Source organism: Megalobrama amblycephala, unplaced genomic scaffold, assembly GCF_018812025.1.
Source record: "Megalobrama amblycephala isolate DHTTF-2021 unplaced genomic scaffold, ASM1881202v1 scaffold464, whole genome shotgun sequence".
NCBI lineage: Eukaryota > Metazoa > Chordata > Actinopteri > Cypriniformes > Xenocyprididae > Megalobrama > Megalobrama amblycephala.
The window spans coordinates 1-26,923 of NW_025953392.1; the positions used below are offsets into that span (position 1 = coordinate 1).

General features: G+C 40.1%; 1 protein-coding gene and 1 pseudogene across 1 annotated transcript; both read left to right on the plus strand.

Moving 5' to 3' along the window:
* Positions 1–2,180: 2,180 nt before the first annotated feature.
* On the plus strand, positions 2,181–5,267 carry LOC125261692. Its single transcript, XM_048180254.1, has 4 exons — positions 2,181–3,322; positions 3,806–4,002; positions 4,340–4,481; positions 4,550–5,267. Exons 1-4 carry the CDS (start codon positions 3,298–3,300, stop codon positions 4,834–4,836), a joined length of 651 nt encoding a protein of 216 aa, XP_048036211.1. The 5' UTR covers positions 2,181–3,297; the 3' UTR covers positions 4,837–5,267.
* Positions 5,268–15,994: 10,727 nt separating this feature from the next.
* LOC125261690 lies at positions 15,995–17,641 on the plus strand (annotated as a pseudogene).
* The last annotated feature ends 9,282 nt before the right edge of the window (positions 17,642–26,923 follow it).

Here is a 26,923-nt window from a genome sequence, read left to right on the forward strand (position 1 = left end):
CCCGAGTACCCTAGCAACCGCACAGCAACACCCTAGCAACCACCCCGAGTACTTTATCTGTCTATCTATTAAAACTCATTCAAACTTATGAACTCAAACTCATCAAATCTATCTATCTACTGAAACTCATTCAAACTCATAACTTTAAAACTAAACTTTATAAACTACTTTAAAATTTCTGGACCAACTTTTTCAAGCCAACTTAAAGTTTGTCTACAAACTTTTTTATCTAGTTTTCAACATGCACTCATTCATGTCTGTTTTATTTAATTCATGTAAAGTTACGTCTTTATTGGGGCAGGACATGACGAATTACACTACGTGACTCAATGAGTTCGTCTCAATTGTTTAGAAACAAGCTGCATAAATTAACTATATCAGGAATTTATGTCTCAGATCTCATTTGTGCACGTCTGTTATGTTAAATAAAGTTGATTAATTAAAGCAAACCAAGTAGAACATATACTTTACCTGTGCACTGAGTTGTTGTTGACTGATCTCCTCAGACGCCCGGGCTGCAATGGCGGAAATCTCAAAACGGCCACAAGATGGCGCCGTAAATCGGCGAATCCGATATTACAAAACCGATACCCGATTATGGAAAAATGCTTAAATATCGGGAAAAATATCGGTAAACAGATACATCGGTCGATCACTAAAGAATATTATACACAAGAATTATTTTCATTTTCTGTCTCTTCAATTTATGTTTACAGATGCATCAATCAATAGTCATAGCAGGTGTAAAGCAGCTGATACCAAAATGCACATCATGTTGCAAACTGTATCACTGCCCCTTGTGCCCTTATCTGAAGCCAATGACCGAGAAGAAAGTTCAGGCTCACTGGACAGTCCATGTTAAAAATGCAATATTTTTCCAAGGTAAGATGGGTGTGATAAGTTTTTTTTTTTTTTTTTTGAAGCACTTCAAAAAGGGTACTAATAAACAAAAGAGAGACTGTTCAAGACATATTTCAAACATTCTTGCACACTATCAAACTCTCTCTTGAACGTTAGTGTAATGTCTCACACTCTATCAAAGATTTTCATGCATGCTATCAAACTCTCATTCACTACTATACTATTTCTCACACACTATCAAAGCTTTCATATGGAGTCAATATAATGCTGCATATATACGCAAAAAAAATAAAGCTTTGCAAAAGAAAATAGTTTTGCAAACAAAAATTAAAGTATTGAGGAAAATAAATGTGCTTTTTGCAAACAAAAATAAAGAATTGCAAAACATAAATGAAACAGCGTGCAAAGCAATTATTTTGCAATACATATTTTCCATAGTCATATCTATTAATTTATTAGCAACGCTGCTTTTATTTTGCGTGTCAGTCTAGTTTGAGCTTGCAATGCCGTTTTCCCTTTGCGCTTCATTTTTCTGCGCGTCTCGCTTTGTGGGACTGTTTTGACGTGGGGGTGGAGTCATGGGACGTGGGCATGTACAAGATGCCTCCCTGGAAGTGACGTCATCAACGTCAAAGAACGGTTCTTCTCCCACAGGTTAAGAGATTTTAAACAAAAACTGTTAATACACATGCAGTTAAACAAATAAAACAGTACACATTTTAATGCTATAAAAGTGTACACCGAGAGAAATAAACGCCAGATGTTTATGGTAACAACTTCTTTAACTTAAGCAAACACTGCTAATACACATATACATTTGTTAATAAAGTTAATAAAACGAAAACATGCATGTTTTAATGCTAGTGAATAAGAGGAAACGATCCACTTGCAAGCCTCTGCTCATCATGACAGTACCTGGTTCAGTGAGCTGTGTCTCGGGCCGATGTCGTCACTTCCAGGGAGGCATTTTGTACACGCCCCTGTCCCTTGACTCCACCCCCACGTCAAAGCAGTGCCACAAAGCGAGACGCGCAGAAAAATGAAGCGCAAAGGGAAAACGGCATCGCAAGCTCAAACTAGACTGATACGCAGAATATTTGCTAAACTTTATTTTCTTTTGCAAAACTTTATTTTTTTTGCGTATATGAGGCATTATATTGACTCCATACTTTTACCCAAACTCATTCACAAACTTACTATCAACTCTCTCATGCACACTATCAAGCTCATTGTCTGTTTCATCCATTTTTCTTTTTTTCTAACACTCAAGATGTTTATTGTTTATCTTCTACCCCTGAACAAAAAACAAGACTAAAAAATTAAGCTAGCGTGTATGAGAGTACAATTTGAAAAAATGTCTTGAACAGCCTCTCAATTACTGACAGACTGTGAAGTTGGATACTATGGGTATTTAATCTTTGTCAAATATAGCTTTTGTTTAAAAGTTATATATTTTTTTCTCATTTGTATACTGTTTTTAATTTCTAGACAAAAGAGTATGCAAATGCCATTTGGCCTGCAGAACAGAGGCCCATTATCATTGCCCTACTTGCAGTAAAACTGTTCTTAGAAGAAGCGCAATGGAGGCTCACCTGCAGAAGTGCTTTTTTTCAGATTACATTCTTCTGAGTCTTGAGCTTTGTCTTCATCTTAGACACAGTTTACAGATTTGTTAAATGACACATTTAAAAATGAAAATCGTTTCAGTAAGTCAAAAACTCAAACACCCCTCCATTCCACTTTATCTGTTCCAGAGTCACGTTTCTGTCTCCAGAGTCATTGATACTTTGGAGAGCCTCCGGGGAGTGAAATACCCAAATCGAGACACTGTACTCCATGCTTACTGTCATTTTGAGGCCTTAGCAGACAATGATTATACATACTCTTGTGTAAACTGTGGTTACCACCCCCCTGTGGTAATTATGGATTTACATAAGAAAGGTGTTTTCAGCATGGCAGGTAAGAGTTAATGTTTCTTTTTAAAAATCTGTATAAAGGCAATTCAGATCATTTTTAAACACGTCTAACATGCACTTTCTCTATGTATTTTTTTATTGTTTTAAAGCACAATGCATTTTTATGGTTCAGTAAATACAGTGTGTTTTTGTAATAAGCACTCTTTTATTTTGAGTTTTGATTGTGTCAGTTAGAAAAATTATCAGTTAATCTATCAGTTATCGGCAGTCACTGTCCAACTTGGTTATCGGTATTGGTAAAATTCAATATCAGTCGTCCTCTAATTAATAACATTTTTGTGGTGTGACAAACTCAGAACATGTATTTAGTATTGATTTACACAAACTTTAATTTACATTTTTAAAACCCAATGGGAGTTTCTAATAAAGTTTCAATACAGTTAGTGACCTCAAAGAACCACCATCAGAGTTCAAAGGGGAAGTAAACATTGAGGAATTCTGGCAATCAGTGGATCTGGAGATGGTTGCACGTGGCTTTGTTTCCAGTAAGTAATTGTATTTAGGTACATAAAGTCCCTTTAAAACCAGTCATTTCACTCAGTGGCCATCTTTGTTCTTTTTCTGGGCATGCAATTACATCCCATCTCTTTAAAAGGGAAGCATCAAATTCTCTAAAACTGTTCGCAAGCTTATAATTAAGTTTTAAATCATCAGTGAAACCTGAAAACAACTGTCTGAAATATTGATTCTTTTGCTGAAATAGCATTCATTTTTTTTCAGTGTGCATACCCAATCCTAAGTGGACATCTCACAAGGCTGTTTCTATTGCTACCGTGACTTTACTGATTAGCGATTGGCTCTTATATTTCAAAGACGAGTCTTTAATAGAGCTGCCATATTAAGCATTGCATTTTCTCCCATTCAAAACTAGATGAGTGACATGTCTTGGGTATTCTATATGGTTTATCTGATATCGACATGATCAAATTGATTGTAATATTTGTAAATGTTTTCCCCTCCCCCTTCAGGCCGAACAAACAATCCATTTGTTGTGGAGCCAAGTTATGAAACGTGGGCTCCATGGATTGGACAAAAAACAAGGATGGCTAATTCAGTACTCAATACAGAGTATGAGAAGGTTTTCTCTCCAAAAGTTACATCACCCGAAGCTCAGGTTCTCAGTGTGTCTGAGGATCGTCTTGTAGACGAGCTGATGAAACAGAAGGTTAAAACCTTGAACTGTTTAATTTTACATTTACATTACATTTACATTTATTCATTTGACAGACACTTTTATCCAAAGCGACTTACAAGTGAGGAATACAACAAGTGAGTCATCATGAAGAGGCAAATAGAGACACGAACTGCTCACAATACAAGTTTCAGACATTGCTCATAGTATAATATGCTACAACAGCGAGGGATTAAGGAAATGGAAGGATATGTAATGAAAGGATAGTTTTTTTTAAGATGTGGTTAAGTGCTCACAAAGAGTTCAACTGTTTAATCATTTCCATTTAAGCCATTATGATTCATTTGATCATGAACCATTTACATAATAGGTTGGTGTTGTCAGAAAGTTGTGCAAGGCCTGTAATGTGGACTCCAAGGGATCTCGCATGGACCTGATATTAAGATTAAGAGCAGAGATGCAAAACCGGCATTCATACAACAAAATTTTCCAGAAGATCTGGGGGGCATCAGGTGAGAGACTGGTTTGATATGTTAAAAATTATTTTCACTTGTTCCCTTCATTTTATTGTCTTTTTCAGGTGGGTGGTCTGTTGTCCTGTGCCCACATGGTGTGGTCTACAGTTTGAAGTTTAATTTGAGGGCAGAGAGTCCAAGGGATTTTATGGACTTGCTTTTGTCATGGCAGCACTTGCCCAATGTCACAATATATGACTTTGCTCGAGGCTTGCCAACACATGCCAATTTCCGTGTACCTTCATCTCTTCCATTTCAACCGTACGAAGGAAGACTGGCAGACTCAACACCCGAGAATATCGACAAAGCAAAGCAAAGCAAGGAAAGCTTAAAGTGTCTCTTCCTTGGTTGATCGAGAAGACTGATACTCTGAACTCAGAGGGCCATCCAATCACGGGATCTTCGGAACACTATGTTTTGTACGACAAATTACACGAATCCAACACAAAAGACCCAAAGGATGTTCTCAGAAAAATCAGTCTGGTGCCAGAACTACAGGGTTGGCTGAACAGCCAAATTGCGGAGCAGTTTTTTGCAGACTTGAGAAAAAACAACTATTTTATCAATAATATGGCTCACTCGACACAGATTTTCATTATGCGGAACATTATACATCACAAAAATACATCAGCAAACCAGAAGATGTTGGAGCGACAGCTACAGCGTGGTCACATACCTCACAGCATTGAAAATGTTGTCCTCTCTGACTTGGGACAAGCAATTTTAAGTCAGTATCCATTCTATTTGTTATTTCTAATCACTACTATTGTTAATAAATTTGCAGATCTAATCTTTTCTTCTGTCTATAATCAATATAATAATAATCTGTCTATCTCAGCCCCATGTTCCACTGACATGCAGATTTCTTCTGGTTTGGAGTTAGGACCTGAGCATGAGTCATTGAAACATTCACCACATGCAGTTGAGGACAATGGTAAGGATTTATTTTTATTATTATTAATATTTTCTTGTTCCTTGCTAATTCTTGGAATTTTTTTGTTTGTCTTGAAATATGCAGAAGAGTGTGGACCCCAATGCGAAGAAGTCACAAATTGCAAAAACATTACTGCCTGCAGAGCATCGTGGTCTTTAACATACCATTCAGCACAGAAAGAACTGGTTAGTTTAATAGTATCACCAATACAACAAATCTGCATAAGTTTGTGTTTAACCTTGCATTTGAAAATATTGCTATTTTATTAGCTCAGCTACATACTGGACATAGAGAAGCCTGCAAAGGAGCTGATTATTCGAACAGCAAAGGCGTGCCTGACCCGTGCAGATTTTTGGACCTTAGGATTAAACCGAGACATGGAGTCTACTGTAAGATATTGATCGTTTTACATTTATGATAAAATTTTCTCTTTGTATTGTTAAAAGTGAAGAGTTCAGATGCATAACCCTCTTAAAGCCATCTGAAATTTAGCTCTAAAATTAGCATTTTTATCAAGCTCATGTCTCTGTTCAGTTATTTCACTGTAATGGCAATGAGAAGAACCTATACATTGATATTAAAGTTACTGAACCTAAACACATCATCTGGCTAAAATGCTAATTTTAGAAAAGAATTTCAGATGGCTTTTAGAGGGTTTTGCGTCTGAACTTTTCATTTCCTTAATTTAATTACCATTTTGTCCCAAATATAACCAGCCAACTTGGCTCTTCAAATTACCAATTGCTAAAAACAACACTGTTATTGTAGTAAAACCACAACAAATAATCATGGTTTGGCTACAAAAAACATAGGTTAACCATGGTATTTCCATTTCTATTATGTTAAGTCAATATACCAAAAACATGGATTTACTACAGTGAAACTATGATTAGTTTTGTAAGGCTCGTCATTCATGTCAATCAGTCACAGCTATCCATGCATCATCTTTTACATATGTTTCTATAGATTGGAAATGGTTGTTTTCAAATCATTGACCAAATTGCAGCGTCAAAGGTACTTTCTAATCTTTCAAACTCATCTATATATTAAAATTGAGATTAGCCAGACTGATTCTTCACACAATATTCTGCAGGGAAAGGACATTCATATTGTTGACCTGTTTATCGTACCAACATGGCTGCCCCCAAGCAACTGTAATCCAATGTTGAGTCTTCCTTTAAGTATGCATTTTTTTCATTCCCAGTTATGCTCACAAATATGTTTGGACTAAAAATCTTTCATTGCTGCTCTAGGATGATGCTCACTTAAAAGATGCTGTGATAATTCCCTTTTGGACACCAGGACACTACCAGCTATGTGTACGTAATGAAAATCGTATGATTCAGAAAGTTACACATTATAGCATTTTGATAATTGTATGTAAGCATTGTCATATTTATGGTAAATGCTGTATGTTTATAGAGTAGATGTCATTGTAATAGTTTGATTTAAAGTGAATTTCTTTAGGTTTTGAAACCAGCACAGAGAGTGATTCTCCATCTAGATTCTAAATGTTATGAGAGACCAAGTGGATTTGGTGAGCAGAGATACAAATCACTGTTGAGGTCTTTAGATAAAATCACTGTTTAGAGAAGGTCACGTTGTTATGACCTTTCTCTGTTCAGGTTCATTGATCAAGTTCATCTATTCAAGCAGGTTTCTCAGACCTTTTTCATCAGGGCCCCTCTTTCATTTTAGAGGTACAGATGACGATTGTCTAAAACAAAAAATTGTCATAAGTCATTCAGCACCATCACATTCCAAATTCCAAACTGACATTCCTAGGCGATAAAGAAGTTCTGCTTAAGGCCTGACAACTCTGCTTATAAAGGGTGTCAACTCAGTTCCTGGAGGGCCACAGCCCTGCAAGAGTTTAAGTTCCAACTCTTCTCCAAAACCATGTAAATAAATAAACCTGAAGGACATGATTAGCTGGATCAGGTGTGTTTAGGAACTGAGTTTGTCACCCCAGCTGTAGATGTTGGTTCTGCTGTTTAGAGCTGGTCTGTTCCTTTTGACTAGTCTCTTTCTGCAAGTTGGTTGTAAATGAGAGTTCAGTTGTTTGCTTGAACTTTAAAGTTTTTCTTTTGTGAGCATTCATACGCAGGTTTCTCATACTGGGGTTCTGTATTTAATTCTGGCTTAATCTATTTTAATTTTGGCTTTATCACTGTATCGGTGGTGATTGCGGAGGCAGAAAAACAAACAAAAATTACACTGAGATTATGGATGTCCAGTGTATCTGAAACGGGCCCCCATTTGAGAGACACTGTTGTAGATATTGATGTATGCAGAAAGGTTGTTGTACAGTGTTACATGTATTTGTCCTTTGCATTCTTGACAGGGACATTGCATACAGCATAATACCCGGAAAATGGACAGAAAAAACAGGCCTTGATTTACAGGTTGCTGTCTATCTTTCTGTCTGTCTGTCAGTCTATCTATCCGTCAGTCTATCTATGAAATTGTGCTTATTCCCCCCTTTCAATATATTTAAGGGTTTTCCAGGACAGCCATATGGAAACGACTGTGGCATATTCATGTTGATGGTAAGGTGTACAATATGTTGGTGGTTAATAATGTATTCATTTTGCCCTAATACTAACTTGTCTTTCATTTATAGTCTGCATTGTACATTGTGCTCGATGCCCCATTTGACTACACAATTGTAAGTAAGATTATAGTTTTCAGTAACTTAGAGACAGTATAACTTACAAAGGTCATAATCTTTTATGTTTTGAGCAGCTGGACATGGCAGAGTTGAGGAAATGGTGGTGCATCATGTTAATGGAGAACTTCGGACTGGATCGGTAAAGAATTGTTTGTTTTTTGGGTTTTGAATACTTAAAGCTTTCATGAATAAGGAACTATGCAATATTCAATCTTTAATCTCTATTTTCCAGACATGGAAAACTGTTTGCCCATTATGCAGAAGAGTCCAAAGCCTTCTTGAGAGGTGATCAGCAGCCATAGGTTGCAAAAGAGGAAGTTTGAACAAATCTCTCAGGTAAAAGCATATACTTTGGAATCATGAGGTTAAAAATGGCATGTTATCATATACTAGCTAAACTTTTGCTGTATTTTTTCCACTAACAAGAAAAGCCTTTCCATGTACAGGTAACTCGTACATTTTTCTTTCTTCCAGCTCCTCAGAGCTGGAACAAAGTATGTTACTTTTTAAAAAGGTAGTACTAAAGATAACTGGTTCACATTTAATCTTTATATGTTTTGTAGGAAGATGAAAGGAATGGTTTCACCCCTGAGTCTGCACCGGAGAAGCAGGTGGTTCCACGAAAAGTAGGTTTTATTTAGAGGGGTTGCAGCCATTATTGTTCAGCATATTTTTAATTATCCTCTTTTGCATTGTTTTTTCTTAGGTGCGTATCATGACGAATCTTAAGATTGCCAGTCAGTGGTGCTTGGAGAACTCTGGTAATCTTCTTGGCTCAGTTCAACTTCCTCGTATACTGTGCGAGGAGGATGAAAAAGCCACTGAGGCCTTGGAACAGTACTGCAGTGCAGAGCATATAGAGGACGATCTTGTAGAGCCACTGATGTTTGTCTTTGCATTTATGCAGGACATGCACAAATTTTTAGAGAATGTGGTGGACAACATGCACCTCGCACCAATCTTTTGTCGTACACGATAAAAAAAAATAATAATAATTACCATTTCTTTTTTTCATGGAATGTTTTTCTATATATTTTCTATTTTATTTTTTACAATGCTAAGTAACTGTGTTTTTTCTCTGGTGTATTTGGAAGTATATTAACATTGAATGTGACTGTAGCAGTAGCAATGTGACTGACTTGTTAAGCTATGATTTAATTCATTATAAAGTTAATTTGGACATCTTTAAAGGTGATTTTCTCAATATTTTGATTGTTTTTGCACCCTCAGATTCCAGATTTCGAGTTATGTATAAATCTCAATATTATATAAATCTCAATCAATCTCTCTCTCTCTCTCTCTCTCTCTATCTAAAGTTTTTTTAAAGGTTATATTTATTTGATCAAAAAATTCTAAAAATTGTGAAATATTACTGCAATTTAAAATATCAGTTTTCTATTTTAATACTTTCAACTATACTTCAAAAGTTTAGTATCTTTATTTTTTGTTGAAAAAATTGTATTCAGGGTATGTGCTCATTTGCTAAAATGTGTAAGTAGAGACATTTTTCTAGATGTTTTTTAAGAATTTAATATGAATACATTGTTTTTTTGTTTTTTTGCAGAATCTTAATAAATTTATAACAGGCTATAAAAAGAATTAAGTTGTTTCCAACATCTTATCCTTATAATATTATATAATATTTGTATTCAGGGTATGTGCTCATTTGCTAAAATGTGTAAGTAGAGACATTTTTCTAGATGTTTTTTAAGAATTTAATATGAATACATTGTTCTTTTTTTATTTTTTCGCAGAATCTTAATAAATTTATAACAGGCTATAAAAAGAATTAAGTTGTTTCCAACATCTTATCCTTGATAAGTATAAAAATTAAAAATCAAATAAATGAAAATCTTACTGATCACAAACTTTTGAGCGGTAGTGTATATATATATATGCGCGGCTGAGAGCGCATGTGTCTTAATGCGAATGCGCGGCTGAGAGCGCATGTGTCTTAATGCGCATGCGCGTCTGAGAGTGCATCTTGTCTGCAGCCAGACTCTTTTGGCTTTTTTCTGGGGTGCTTTTTTTTGTGTAATAAATGAATATATCCCAGCATGTATAATCGGCCCGAGCTCGGCTGCCCTGCGGCACCTGCGCCTTGCAGCAAGACTAATTATTAGTATATTTCAAGTGTGTTAATGATTAGTTCATTTAAAGTGTGCTATTTTGAAACAACTAATTTTGTACTAAGTATATTTAAGTTGAAATTAAGTAGTATTAAAATACAACTTTAAGTATATTTAGTATACTTATGTGTGCTAAATTGGAACAACTTCAAGTATACTTAGTACACTTTAAGTATATGTCTGTGTAGGGACTAATTACATGCTTGATTAGTGATATTAAAGTGTACTTAAGTTGGGTTATAAGTATACTTTATTTGTGTTAAAAGTATATTTTTTGTTATAATATACGTTGTATTATAAGTATACTTTATTTCTGTTATAAGTATACTTTTATTTGTGTTATAAGTATACTTTATTTCTGTTATGAGTACACTTTGTGTTATAAGTACACTTTATTTGTGATTTAAGTACATTACAAAATAATTACGAGTGTCTTCAGAAAACACAAGCAATATACACTGAATATATAATTTTACAGGTAATAGTATATACTGTATGCTCAGTACCTTTGGCTTATTCCAAATATTAAACATTACACACTTTGCAGTCAATAACAATACACTTTGTATACACTTTGTACTTTGTATAATATAGTCAACATTTGAAGCGGATCAAAACCTTTAATCAAAGGTGTCCTAACTTTTTTGATCCACTTCAAATGTTGACTACTGTACTTTGAATTACATAATCTCACACAATACAGTTGTGCTACTATTTAAATACAGTTTAACACATTTTCCCAAAGTTGAATGCATTTGTTTTCAAGGGCATTAAAATAAATAAAATGTAACAACATCACTAATGAAGAGACATATTTCATTGACAAATCCAATAGTTTTTATTTAAACTTAGATTCAGCAAAACTTACCATGTTTTTCATTAAAGAAAAAAAAAATATTGGACCATGGTGACCCTCTATACACAAATACAAATACAAATTACACATTATATTCCATTTTCTGATGAGCTTCTCATTGTGTCTGATGGCACAATGATGATCGCAGAGACTCGTGAAGAACAGCATCTGTTGACAGAATATACCAAAGATATAAGACAGCATGTTCAACACTTTATTCACGTTTACAATAGTCTGTCTAAATCCTACATTGAACCAATACTATTTTTGAACAGTAAATAGCAGCAGGGAACTGCATCAGAATGGCATGTCGATATTGTTTTCGGTACATAGTCAAGCATAAAACACTTTATGAATTTATATCGTACAGAATACGGGCCGATTTGACCAATCATATGAATGTTTTGGTGCTGCATACAAACATGTGCCATAAACCACCACAGAAAAACTCAAAAAGGAGATATCAAGCCGAAATAACGCTCTCCGTTTGTTAAAGAAAATAAAATAAAGTTTGTTAACTGGTAGACTATCGCGTAGGCCATTAGATTAGCCGGTTTCGTCGCCATCACGGTCAGTCTGTGATGTCACTTGATTGAACTGGTCAGAATCCCCAAGATTGAGCGATGTATTGCGCTTTCAGTGTTTTATTAAATAAATTATACATTGCGACATTATACTTCACCTGAGTGACAGAGCGAGGGGATTCAGACGACGACCGTGACGTCAGCAGCTCTGATTGGCTGAAGGCAGTGAGCAACAAAATCTGATTGGTCACAGACCAAGTTGAAGAGACATTTGAATTCCGATAAGTTTAACCACTCAACATATTTTTTCGCATTACTTGTGCTGCTGGTGTGTTGTTTAATATAGATTTGTGTGTACGATTGTAAAATGATTCTGCCAGTGTAAACTTAATAAACATTTACACATATTTGGAAATTGTATAGGCTACACTGCATATATCGGTACTAAATGGGCTTGTAATGCATTCATACTGAAATAAATAGCACAAGCAATATAATGAATTCCAAGGATGAAGAAATAAACTTAAAAATATACTCAAATTTAACATTAGATACACTACAACTTCAGGATATTAAATAATGTATTTTTTAAATATACTTTCAGTGCATTGTTACAATGATCATTTTCAGCACACTGTTAAAATATACCTCAAATATATTTTTATAAAGTGCAAATAAATACACTTTTAAAAAATAAACTGAACTTACACTTCAAGTATATTTTTCTAAAATATATATTTTTTTAGAAAATATACTAAAGTACAATTATTTTATAAGTGTGTTAAAAGTTGCATTGTGAAAATATGATACTAATATGCTTTTTATATATTTAATGATAGTAAATTTTTTTGTTAGTATATTTGCAGTGTACTATAGAAAAAGGGAATATATTTAAAATACAATAAAGTATACTTTTTTTTCACTAGGGTAAGACTCGGCATCGGCGTGTGTTAACCGGGCCGATTGTGCCCCGCAGCTCGCTCTGGCACATGCATTTTTGTTACGGCTGTAAGCACTGGGTCGATTCATGTTCACCGTAACTGGTAACCCAGCTCTGGCTGTATGATCTGGACCACTTCTGGAAATGACTTGGCTTATGTTAAATCTAGGATGGTTTTAATGGAGGCCATTCAATGTAGGTGACTTTCTTTAACACAAATATAGATTTTTAACTCCAACCGTTTTAGTCTGTCCGTAACAAAATCTCAGACAGTAAAAAACAAAACATGCACAGACAAATCCAAATTAAACCCTGCTGCTCGTTGATGTCCTAAGACACGAAACGATCGGTTTGTGCGAGAAACAGAACTGTATTTATATCATTTATACCTCTAATACAGCGCTTCTTCTTTTGAGTTTTAATGGCGGGTTGCGAAGCAACTTCATAGTTGCATACTGCCATCTACTGTATCGGGTGCACGGCTTGAGGGCTATACAGGGCCACCCGCAACAGTAGGTGGCGGTATGCACCTATGAAGTTGCTTCGAAACCCGTCATTAAAACTCAAAAGAAGAAGGTGCTGTGCACGGGCTCATTTGACTAGGCATAGTACTGTATTAGAGGTAAAAATGAAAAAAATACTGTTCGGTTTCTTGCACAAACCGATCGTTTCGTTTCTTAGGATATCAATGTGTCGTCACGAGCGGCAGGGTTTAATTTGGATTTGTCTGTGCATGTTTTTTTTTTACTGTCTGAAATTTTGTTACCATCCACATGCATACGACTGACAGACTGAAACTGGTTGGAGTTAAAAATCAACATTTGTGTTGTACTGAAGAAACAAAATCACATACATCTTGGATGGCCTTGGGGTAAGCTGATAAACATAAAAAATTAATTTTAAGATGAATCTCGTACGTTGACGGCTGTTTTAAACTGGGTGCTCGGCTCAGACCCTTTTGCCAGTATGAAGCCGATTTCAACGGTTACTGCAGAAAGCGTCAGCACGCTCAGCTCATCACGGGACGTGTGCACAACGGGTGAGATAAAACTCAACGCCTGACTGAATCATCCATTCCCTTTTCGATCCTACGCCATACGTTGAACTTGAGGTAAGTCTTGTGTTCTCTTTCAAACATTCGCTCAGTATCTCACAAAGGGAACGCCTCTGGGCGTGACAGATCCTGGAAGCACCAATTACACCACGTCTGTCAGTTGACAGACCAATCACGACAGTGATGTGGGAGTCCCTGCTCCCTAATATATAGCGCTGCCGTTGGTCCCTACTTCATTCTCGATCTCTTCCCCGTGAAGATCAAATTGGAAGCTATCCTTCAGCAGGACCTGTCTTAATAGTTGCTTAACTGTTCTGAGACTAGCCGTCAAGGTACGTCGCCGAACGCAGCTGTTTTGCTAGCGGGTCTTTTTCACTGTAGCAGTGATTATTTGCTTCGGTTATACTAAGAAAATTAACGCGTTACGGCGAATTCTCTTAGATATTCGTGGTGAATTTATTATTTTAGTATGGCAACTGCTAATTCTACAAGCAGCGGACCGAAATCGGAGGCCTCACGCCCGTGCGCGTGCGGGTCAATGATATCAGGCAAGGATCCTCATCCTTTATGCATCGTATGCCTGGGGGTGAGACACGCTCAGGCAGCCCTCGCGAACCCCGAATGCTGTCCACACTGTTCTCTCTTCCCGTCAAGGGTGCTAGAGAGAAGAGTGCGCGTCGCGGGCGCCAATAAAGGAGACCCCTGCCTTTCTCCGCCGCCCGCGGAAGAAACTAATCCGCCCCCTGCGTCGTGCAGTTGGGGCGAATTTATGGATGAAGTCTCTCCCGACCTACCTCCCATTTTCGGATCCTTTACTAATGTAAGGGAGGAAGACGATGATGACGACGAAGCCATCGCTCGTCTGTTAGAGGAGGACGGGGAGGAGGATGACGACGACGCGATCCTCCCGCCAAATCTCTCCCGGCCGGGCAGCGTGTTAAGCAAAGGGTCACCCTCCCCAGCTCAGACGGAGCTCGACCTGCTCGAAATGTACCGGAGGGCGGCGGCAAAACTCTCCATAGAGTGGCCGTCGCAGCAGACAGGCCAGGGGACGGAGAGGGATCTCTATGACGGCAAGAGACTACCGTCACGTGCCCAACCTGTTAAGCAGCTCATTCCAGCGGTCCCAGCCTGCGTTTCAGAAATGAAACGTTTCTGGGATAAACCCTTTTCACACAGGGTTCCTGTAAAAGGTTTTTCGAGGCTGGATGTTGATAACATGGAGGAGTTAGGGATGTCAAATCCCCCTCATGTTGACCTTTCAGTAGCTCACCATCTTAACCCCAACCGCAGAGCAGCCTTTTCCTCTGCTTCAGCTTCTCTGCCAGGACGCACTGAACGCTTAACAGCCTCAGTATTTCAGAAGATTTATCGTTCTTCTGCACTGGCAGTGAGGGCTCTTAATGCCACCTCTCTCCTCACTGCTTATCAAGCAGAGCTTATGGAGGAGATGGGGAGACAGATGGATGCTGGGACACCAAACTGCGTTATTGCAGATCTCAACCTGAGAACCTCCAGGGGCGCAGTCCAGAGCTGTGGTCGCAGCATGGGCCTGGCCGTGGTGGGTGAGCGGGCTCTCTGGCTGGGGCTGTCAGGGCTGTCAGACAGAGAGAAGGTGGACTTCTTGGACGCTCCAGTTGAGCCCAAAGCCCTTTTCGGGGCATCGGTCACTGCAATGCGTCAAAAGTGTGATCTGAGGAAACAGGAAGGTGAGGCGTTCCAAACTTGCCTTCCTCGCAGACCCACTGCTCGTACTTCTCAGCCACCACGCTCCGGGTTTGAAGCTCCCCACAGGAGTAGTCATTCAGCCTTCAGAGGCCCTAGACCATCTCAACCTCAGCAGGTTGAGCCACAATCCAAACCGGCTCAGCCGAGGGGAAAACCTTCTTTTGCGGCAGCTGCAGCTAGACACCGGCTAGCAAACCCTCAGGGAGGGAAGAAACGGTGAGCGACCTAACACGTCATCGCATCCAGAACAAAAGGATGAACAACAGCACTCCCGGAGTATCTGTTTTTGTTTTTCCTCAAAGAGAGTGGTCATTTTTTTCCCCTCCCGCCAAGAAAAGGCGTTGGACTTGGGAATCGTTCACAGGAAAAAGTTCTCTAATGACCAGTTCAGTTGTGAAGTTGGCACCAGTTCCCCCAGTGCCCCACACAAAATTTCCCCTCCCTCCACCCACGGGGTTTCAACAGAGGGCAGAGGGCTGTTCTCACAAAAACATGTTTGGTGTGAAAATAATAAACTCATTCCCTGTGCATCCAGGCAGTAGGCAGAGGGCACAGCAACGTTTGAAAAGAAAAACACACACAAAGACAAAATTGTTCAGATCAGAACTGCAGTCCCCAGCTCCGCCGCTAGATGGCGCCACTGCGCCACTAGTGAGCGCTCGCGCAGTTCACCCCTGGGTTTTCTCCACAATAAGCCGGGGTTATCGTCTGCAATTTGCTGTAAAACCTCCACTTTTCAACAGTGTGTTAATGTCAACAGCACAAGGGGAGTCAGCTCAGATTTTAGAGGAAGAAATAACCTCTTTATTGAACAAAAGAGCAATTCGAGTTGTGCCGCCAGAGGACAGCCACCACGGCTTTTACTCATGGTACTTTGTCATTCCCAAAAAAGGAGGGGGTCTCCGTCCAATTCTGGATTTACGGAACCTCAACAAACACCTCAGGAAATACAATTTCAAAATGTTGACCTTAAAGGTGTTGTCAAAAATTATTCGTGGGTCTGAGATGGGTCTGAGAGTGTCAGCATATTTGGACGATCTGCTGCTCTGCGCGCCGTCGCGGCATCAGGCAGAGAGAGAGACAAAAATGCTCGTGTCTCACCTGGAGAGCCTAGGCTTCAGGATAAACGAGACGAAAAGCAGCTTAGTGCCCACACAAGAGATAATTTACCTGGGTCTCAGACTGAACTCAGACCTGTATCAAGCTTTTCTGTCGGAGGAGCGCATCAAGTCAATTCGCGGCTGTTTGTCCCTTTTTCAGAAAGGAAACAAAGTTCAATTCAGACTGTGTTTACGTCTTCTGGGTCTGATGGCCTCGACAGTTTCAATCATTCCTCTGGGACTGTTGCGAATGAGGGATTTCCAGCGCTGGACAGCGGCACAGCGTTTGTGTCCAAAACGCCACCTAAACCGCAAAGTGATAGTAACATCACTTTGCATGCGCGCTCTCCATCACTGGAGAGATCGGCTTTTCTCGAGTCAGGGACTCCGCTGGGAGCAGTTTCTATGAGAAAGGTGGTCACAACGGATGCGTCGCTCACAGGTTGGGGTGCTGTGTGCGAGGGCAGAATAGCGAAAGGGAAATGGCCTGTCTCGCTACAGAACGCACACATAAACTTCCTGGAACTGTTAACGGTGTTTCTAGCATTGAAACATTTTGTGCAGTTTCTAAAGAACCACCACGTTTTGATCAGATCAGACAACACAACGGCAGTGGCATACATAAATCGCCAGGGTGGCACACGCTCCCCTCAGCTTCACAGTCTGGCACAGAAACTGATCGTGTGGGGCGTGAAGCATTTTCATTCACTACGGGCAACGCATGTTCCGGGAATAATGAATGTGGGAGCGGATCTCCTCTCCAGAGGAAATCCGCTGTATGGAGAATGGACTCTCCACCCTCAGGTAGTGAGCCAGTTGTGGGAGAGGTTCGGCCGAGCTGCCGTAGATCTCTTCGCCTCGCACGAAAACACTCATTGCCCTCTATTCTTCTCTCTGGCGAGAGACGGTGCACATATGGGTGTGGATGCTCTGGCACACCCATGGCCAAACGCACTACTTTACGCGTTTCCTCCACTGAGTCTGATCATACCAACATTACAAAGAGTAAGGGAATGCGGTCACTCAGTTATACTAATTGCCCCAAATTGGCCAGGGAAGTTGTGGCTGACGGAGATAATTCAGCTTCTATGCGGCCAGCCCTGGCCGCTCCCGTTGTGCAGGGACCTCCTCTCTCAAGCGCGTGGAGAGATTTTTCACCCAGACCCGAACAAAGTGGCACTTTGGGCCTGGCCCGTGAGAGGTTAAACTTGAGTGTTACGGGTTTGCCTGTGAGGGTGATTGAGACTATTGAGAATGCACGAGCAGCTTCAACGCGCTCGGTATATGATCGGAAGTGGAGAGTGTTTGAGCAATGGTGCGCTAGCAGACACATCGTCCCTTTTCTCTGTTCTGTCGCGGATATGTTATGTTTTCTGCAGGAACTTTTGGATAAGGACAGAGCCTTTTCAACCATTAAGGTTTATCTCGCCGCAATTTCTGCGTGTCATGTGGGGATTGACAAAAATACTATAGGTCAACACCCGCTTGTTTGCAGGTTTATGAGAGGTGCGCGGCGTTTGCACAGGGTTTCAAAGCCACTGATTCCGCCGTGGGATCTGTCTGTGGTCCTTAATGCACTATCTCAGCCCCCTTTTGAGCCTATAGACAGTATTGAATTAAAGCTCCTTTCACTAAAGGCTGCTTTATTACTGGCTCTTTCGACCGCGAAACGGGTTAGTGAACTTCACGCTTTATCGGTTCATAACTCCTGTATGCAGTTCGCTACGGATTACTTGAGAGTAACTCTGAAAACTAATCCAGCGTTTGTACCTAAGGTGAGCGAGTCAGCTCTCGCTTGTAAACAGGTGGATTTACTGGCTTTCCATCCGCAGCCTTTTTCCTCGCCAGAGGATGAGCGGCTTCATTGCCTGTGCCCTGTCGGTGCGTTGCGTCACTATGTGGACAGAACGAAAGCACTAAGGAACAGTAATCAGTTATTTGTTTCTTGGGCTGATTCTCATAAGGGTAAACCTATTTCACGTCAGCGCCTGTCCCACTGGGTAGTGGAAGCTATTATAGTAAGTTATAATAGCATGGGTCTCTGTCCTCCGGAGGGGCTGAAGGCTCATTCTACCAGAGGTATGGCCACCTCATGGGCATTGTTTAAGGGCATTTCAGTTCAGGACATTTGTGCAGCAGCAAGTTGGGCATCGCCTCACACATTTGTCCGATTTTATAGACTGGATGTCACTGAGCCATCGCTGGCCCATTCCGTCCTAAGTGTATAAAAAAAAAAAAAACCCTTTCTTTAGAGGTGTTTTTTAACTTTTTGTTCACATATATCCCTGTTCTATTGGTGAATAGTTACGGGTATTGTGTTATGTCATAGCTTACATCACAGAGTTGGTTGACATGCCTGCTTCAGACAGCATATCTGCAATACGGGAGTGGTCTATATCCCTTTGTGAGATACTGAGCGAATGTTTGAAAGAGAACTTTAGGTTACTTACGTAACCCCGGTTCTCTGATAACATGAGTGAAGTATCTCACCGCACGTCCCTCCTTGCAGTGCATGGAGAAGAGATTTGCTAAGAATGAAGTAGGGACCAACGGCAGCGCTATATATTAGGGAGCAGGGACTCCCACATCACTGTCGTGATTGGTCTGTCAACTGACAGACGTGGTGTAATTGGTGCTTCCAGGATCTGTCACGCCCAGAGGCGTTCCCTTTGTGAGATACTTCACTCATGTTATCAGAGAACCGGGGTTACGTAAGTAACCTAAAGTTCAGTTTCCTTAAAAAGCAACATTCACGCTGAGCATAGTTTCAATCGAGTTCCCGTCACTATGGCGGGCCGGAAGGTCCAAAAATATGGCTACCGACTTGTCGCGGGAATTCACTATACAATTGCCAGTAGCCACTGAATTTACCACTGATAGGCCGGCGAACGACTCACTTTCCTCACGCAGCTGACCACTGACTCTCCTCAGCTGGCGACTCACTTTCCTCACGCAGTGAACGACTCATTTTCCTCACGCAGCTGACCACTGACTCTCCTCAGCTGGCGACTCACTTTCCTCACGCAGCGAACGACTCACTTTCCTCACGCAGTGAACGACTCATTTTCCTCACGCAGTGAACGACTCACTTTCCTCAGCTGGCGACTCACTTTCCGCAGCCGGTGACTCACTTTCCTCACGCAGCCGGTGACTCACTTTCCTCACGCAGCCGGCGACTCACTTTCCTCACGCAGCCGGCGACTCACTTTCCTCACGCAGCCGGTGACTCGCTTTCCGCAGCCGGCGACTCACTTTCCTCACGCAGCAATTGACTCCCCTCACGTTTCTTTTCAAATACTGTGATGGTGCAATAACTAACAACATCTAGTAAAGTTTATCATTTTTTGTGTTGTAATTGTAATTTATTCTGAAGCAATATTCCCATCAGTGTTCTGTAAACTGTTGTTAAGATGTAAACTGTAAATAATCAGATTTGTATACGCTCCCTAAGGGCACCTATTATGCCCCTTTTTACAAGATGTAATATTGGTCTTGGGTGTCCCCAGAATGTATTTGTGAAGTTTCAGCACAAAATACCCCACAGTTAATTTATTATAACCATTTGAAAATGTCATTTTTGGTTTTAAAAAGAGCTGTTTTGGTGTATACCACCTTAAATATAAATGAGCTGCATATCCCCGCCCTGCCTTTGGATGAGGGCGTAACTTGCATACCTATGGCAATAAACAGTCGGTAGAAGCAGAATGGCTGAGAGTGAGAGACCCGCTGTTTTGTATGGCATTCAGACGTACATGTTTGAACCGGAATCAGACCCAGATGATGAAGAGACTCCGGCAGAAGAAACACAATTGAGAATGGAGCAGGATGTCTCTGAATGGTTATTTGATACATTTATGTACTTATAGAGTTTTAATCGCGTCCCCTTTGCAATTATGGATGTGCAACACACACACACACACACACTGTGATAACGTTCGCGCAATTTTTTGAAACTACAAACACAAATACTGTGATAACGTTTGCTAAGTACAAACGAATTTATATGCGAGGGAACGGTTGCGTCGTGTTGACATTACTTGTCGTACAGGTGCTTATGTGGCAAATGTCAAGTCAAGTCAAATTTATTTATATAGCGCTTTTACAATTGGTAATTGTTTCAAAGCAGCTTTACATATTAGAAGCACAGAAAAAAGGGAAGTGGTTAAAAATAAGCTGTACAAACAAGCGTGGTAATATGTAACATATACAAGATGGTGCTACATTAAGCCAATGTCGGCTGACTCCCAGGGGTGGAAAAAACCCCCTAGGAGAAAAACCCAGCGTGCTAACACTGGGAAAAAAGTCCTAGGAGGGAAAAAAAACCCTTGGAAGATATATATAATATATGTAAATGGATATGGAGATCAAAATCTGAATTATACATTTTTATTATAGAGATTAAAAATAGATTATATATAAATATATGTAAGCGGATACGGGGATTAAAAATCTGAATTATAGATGCAGCCAGAACTGGATCTGTAGGCCCATTGTCTCCTGGGCTACGTTGTAGTCAGGTCCAGACACAGGTTCTCCATCTGATCTGGATCCGGCACCCGGCAAACCTCAGGATAAGCAGAGAGACTGATATTTAGCGTAGATGCCATTCTTATTCTGATGTACAGGTATATCTAGTGTTATAGGAAATGTTCTCGGTTCCGGCCGACCTAATTATTGCAGCGTAACAATCCTTTAACGGATTTGAAAAATGTTAATGTATTGATAATGTGTTATGTGTATGCAAGAGCAAAGAGATGTGTTTTTAGTCTAGATTTAAACTGACAGAGTGTGTCTGCTTCCCGAACAATGCTAGGAAGATTGTTCCAGAGTTTAGGTGCTAAATAGGAAAAGGATCTGCCGCCTTCAGTTGATTTTGATATTCTGGGTATTATCAACTGGCCTGAATTCTGAGATCGCAATAAACGTGAAGGACTATAATGCATTAAGAGCTCACTTAGGTACTGGGGAGCTAAACCATTTAGAGCTTTATAAGTAAGTAGCAAGATTTTAAAATCTATACGATGTTTAATAGGGAGCCAATGTAATGTTGACAGAACTGGGCTAATATGGTCATACTTTCTGGTTCTAGTAAGAACTCTAGCTGCCGCACTTTGGACCAACTTTAGTCTGTTTAAAAGCCGAGCAGAACAACCACCCAGTAGAGCGTTACAATAATCTAGTCTTGAGGTCATGAATGCATGAACCAACTGTTCCGCATTTGTCATTGAGAGCATATGTCGTAATTTAGATATATTTTTTAGATGGAAGAAGGCGGTTTTACAGATACTAGAAACATGACTTTCAAATGAAAGATTGGTATCGAAGAGCACACCCAAGTTCTTAACTGAGGACGAAGGTTTAATGGAGCACCCGTCAAGTGTTAGAGAGTATTCAAGGTTTTTTCGTGAGGAAAAAACCTTGCATGTGAGATGGCTACAAAACCAGAAAATATATGCTGCAGGGAGATAGAACAGGTATTAATTTATTTACATTTGTAATTGTTGCAAAAAATAATACATGACATAAAACTGTCTGACGCTATTTGTTGTATCAAAGGTTACAAGACGGATGAAACAACTTCAAGTCACTCCATCATGTATGGTAGACCATCCCGGAAAACATACACAGTTTTTAATACAATATCTTTAAATATATATATATATACGTGTGGATACACACTATACAAACAAGGTTTAAATTATATACACAGACATTCTACGACGACAACAACAACTTTAGACGCATTTGTTATTGAACTGGCTGACATCGACTGAAATGACTATTTGCTCAAAAAACATTAAATACACTTACTTCTTCTGGAGGTGACGTTGGATCGCGAACAGTAGGCAACGATCCACACTTGAGGATTAACTTTGAAGCAAGACCTGCTTTGAATTGACCCTCGTTCTCAAAACAGTCAGTCATTTCTGTCATCATTGACTTACACTCTAGTTGTTCCAAGATTGGGAACCCTTGATATAGAATATAGATTAACATTGCATTACAATGTTTGTGAAAGGGCCATGTGTTAGAGGGCACTTAAGTTAATTTATGATTTGCTGACTGTCTGAACCAAAGAAATAAAAGCAAACTATATGTACCATATCCAGGGTGCTATGATAAGGACTAGTGTCTGTGAATATTACACTGCAAAAAGACTATTTGAATATGATTTCTACATCTTCTGCGTGAATGGCGCAGACGCGCGAATGTTTACACATACTGAAGCAATCATGACACTTGTGGCATTTTTTCCAGTGTTTTCATCTGACTATATGACATCATGAATACAAACTTCATCTCCAGAGCTGCTGTGAGAGTCACTTCATGAGCATTTTACCATTTAATTTGAGAAAATATAGCCCTATTTCTATTGTAGTACTTAATACTACTATTGTATTATTATTGTATGGTATAATGTAATGTATTACTACTACTACTACCAAAAATAATTATAATAAAATATTCAAGACTTTATTTTTGAATGAGTAATCACAAAATTTTTCATCCATGGTTTAATTTTAACATTAATTTTGAAAAAAAAAAAAAAAAAAAAAAAAAAAAACAGAATGAGAAGAAACTAAGTTTAGAGCCCTACATATTGACCTGTATAGCATCATATTTTTTTTGTATTGCATCGTATTGCATTGAATCGAATCGAAATATCGGATCGCACTGCATCGATGGGGTGAATCGTATCGCATCGCAAGCTGCTTCATATGTATCTTTAATGTATATGAGTTTCTTTCTTCTGTTGAACTAAAAAGGATGCTATTTTGAAGACAGTTGACACTACAGTCAGCTGTCTGTTTACTGACAGAAGAAAGAAACTCATACAGGTTCAGAACAACTAGAAGGTAAGGCAAGGATGACAGAATTTTTATTTTTGTTTGACCTATCCCTTTAAGGGAGCGTACAGATCTGATTATTTACAGTTTACATCTCAACAACAGTTTACAGAACACTGATGGGAATATTGCTTCAGAATAAATTACAATTACAACACAAAAAATGATAAACTTTACTAGATGTAGTTAGTTATTGCACCATCACAGTATTTGATAAGAAACGTGAGGAGAGTCAATTGCTGCGTGAGGAAAGTGAGTCGCCGGCTGTGGAAAGTGAGTCACCGGCTGCGGAAAGTGAGTCGCCAGTTGCGGAAAGTGAGTCGTTCGCTGCGTGAGGAAAGTGAGTCGCCAGCTGAGGAAAGTGAGTCGTTCGCTGCGTGAGGAAAGTGAGTCGCCAGCTGAGGAAAGTGAGTCGTTCGCTGCGTGAGGAAAGTGAGTCGCCAGCTGAGGAAAGTGAGTCGTTCGCTGCGTGAGGAAAGTGAGTCGCCGGCTGCGTGAGGAAAGTGAGTCGCCGGCTGCGTGAGGAAAGTGAGTCGCCGGCTGCGTGAGGAAAGTGAGTCGCCGGCTGCGGAAAGTGAGTCGTTCGCTGCGTGAGTCGCCAGCTCAGGAAAGTGAGTCGTTCACTGCGTGAGGAAAGTGAGTCGCCAGCTGAGGAAAGTGAGTCGTTCGCTGCGTGAGGAAAGTGAGTCGTTCGCTGCGTGAGGAAAGTGAGTCGCCAGCTCAGGAAAGTGAGTCGTTCACTGCGTGAGGAAAGTGAGTCGCCAGCTCAGGAAAGTGAGTCGTTCACTGCGTGAGGAAAGTGAGTCGCCAGCTGAGGAAAGTGAGTCGCCAGCTGAGGAAAGTGAGTCGTTCACTGCGTGAGGAAAGTGAGTCGCCAGCTGAGGAGAGTGGTCAGCTGTGTGAGGAAAGTGAGTCGTTCGCTGCGTGAGGAGAGTGTACAGATGCACCGCCGGCTTATCAGTGGTAAATTCAGTGGCTACTGGCAATTGAATAGTGAATTCCCACGACAGTCGGTAGCCATATTTTTGGACCTTCCGGCCCACCATACGTCACATCCTATATTAACTCTACATATTTCGAACTGTTGCTGATTACATGTTGATTATTATTGATCCGTTTAAACTTTGTTCATGTTTCTTTGACATGTTCATGTACTTTTTTTCAGATGAAACAAAAATAAAGAATTCATAATTCATTTAAGAATTATTAATTAGGACAACATCAAATTATTTATCATGTCTGAGTAAAGTAGTGCAAATTTTGGGTAATATGAAAGTGGCTCCAACTTTTATGGCGCGAACGAAGCTAGCATTGACTAGCTGGGCTGTTAGCTTATTTTCGTTGCAGCTTGGCAAAGCATTAGCCAGGCTAGACGCAATTTTTATTGAATGCAATTTACGTTAATAATATTTACAAGCATAGTGTTCTGTGGAAGAAAATTAAGTGGAACAAAATGTTAGCTGGTAGTGCTGTGACAAATTGCAGTTGATCCGACCCATGGTTCGGCTCGCATGTGTTTCGCGGATATGCAAATTTAAATGGGGAAAGTTCATAATTTGCACGTGTTTCAAAGGCTTGCAAATGTTAACATTCAAGTGATTTTAAACAATTTAATCGCAAAAAGGCGCTAAAATGAGCAGCTTTCTGTACACACATAAGCACATATGCCATTGAATGTGACCGGTCCAGCTCCAGTCAGATGTGTAAACTTTAGAGAAGGTTGCGCTTATGTGTCTCATACTGTAGTCCATTAACATACATTTGGCGAATAGAGCAATGAAAAACAACGTATGTGGAGCGACAGTTTGTAATTCGTGTGTGCGCGCGCGTGCGTTTAAGTGCACTCAAAAGTGCACACTTCTTTCAAAAAAGCAAGCGAAAAAAATATTTTTTTCACGTCGACAGACAAGACAGAGCAGGTTACTTATGATATTAAACAAAGTCCTAGCTTTCAAACTGTGTAGTTATTAAAAAAATTCAAACAATAAAAACCGTTTTGTGGCTCTTTAATGGGTTGTGACCATGATCGTGACAGATTGCTTGTAGCGCCTCAGCTCAAGAGGCTCCTTAACCGATCATCTTACTACGAGTCCATTTATAGCATCAAATAAACATGAATGAACATGAGAATGAATGTTGTTTCAAACGCGGAAAGACGTCAATATGCACAATTTTTCAAGTTTAACTCTACCGATGTTAAGCTGCCTTCACGTCACCTCGTATTTACCGGTATCTTGAAATGGCAACACGTGACGTTATATTCGGAGCTGTTCACGTCCTTTGACTGGGAATTAAGCGTTTCCATGGCATCACTATCAACGCCTAAATGAATCTACAGCGGTCAGGTGGTACAGCGGCCACGTGGTAGTACATGTGGGAGCTTTCAGAAAACTCCCAGCTTACAAGCTGTAATTACGATCTCTACGAGGACGTGAACGCATTTTACAAGCTAGAATCTCGTAACTACAGGAATTACGAGGCCGCGTGAACGCACCTTAAATCTTCTAACTCCTGACTGCTTTGTCGGACAAAATAGCGGATGCGGCGTTCTGATTGGTTAGATCGCTTGTCAATCAAACTCCCCAAGCGCTCTTTGATGACGTGGTTGATGACGTTTCTGGTGATAATAGGCTTGTTTGAGATGCGCCTAGCCTCGCCTGAAGTTCAGCCGAGAGTAGGCGGCTGCAGTTAGGGGAGGAGTGAAAAAAGTGCAGGCAAGACGAACAGTTCTCTGTTCTCGTAGTGGATCAGAACCTACGAGATCAAAGGCGGATATCGCGGGATTCACACTCTGTGTTGCTGATAAACTGGATGTAATTTAAGTTCTGTTGCTTTTATATGAAAATAAACATAATGAACAATACACCCACTTGTTATTTATTTCCATTCGAAAGATGTGTGTATCAATCATTTTTACTTTAATTATAGACATGTTTTTATATATTTTTTTATAAATGACAACGTTCGCATAACCCAGAGAGATCACTGTGTCAGAGAGTTTGGGAATATTCACACATTATTTTTACACATAAAAACATGATATTAGAGTTTTAAAATCAAACATTTTAAATCAGATCAATACATCACGGTTGTTTAAACCAATAAGCTTTAAGCTGTGTCGTCAGCAAGTCGTTTCCCATCGTGCTTTTGGTCAGCGCAGTCGGTGGAGAGCAACTGCGCTCGACTGCAGAATCCGACACGTCCGCTTCGCACTCGCGAGAGGTTTTTGACACACGTCGGCATGACATCACAGCAAGGCGGCCCACCCTCGGACACATTTCTAACCGGCATGCATCTCGCGGTGATCACCGGTGATCGGTTCTGCGCAGAATTTGCTCATCTCAAACAAGCCTATTCTGTCAATCATCGCCCTGACAATGTGATTGGTCCGAACAGTTTCTGTTCGGGCATAATTACTCCTCTACGGGTCGAGTCCAGACCATAGACAGTAAAAGAAATGGACACAGCGACCCCATTGGAACTCAATTGAGACAAGTGAAGCCCATTTTTAGCGATTTTTAGCACTTCCGTTTCTGACGCGCAGACTCAAACTAAGCTTGATGACGTCAGCAACCTGTCTGACAGATGTAAATCTTGTAGTAGCTGTGCGTGCAAACTGCCATCGTTAATCTTGCAGAGACGGCGAGCTTGAGCG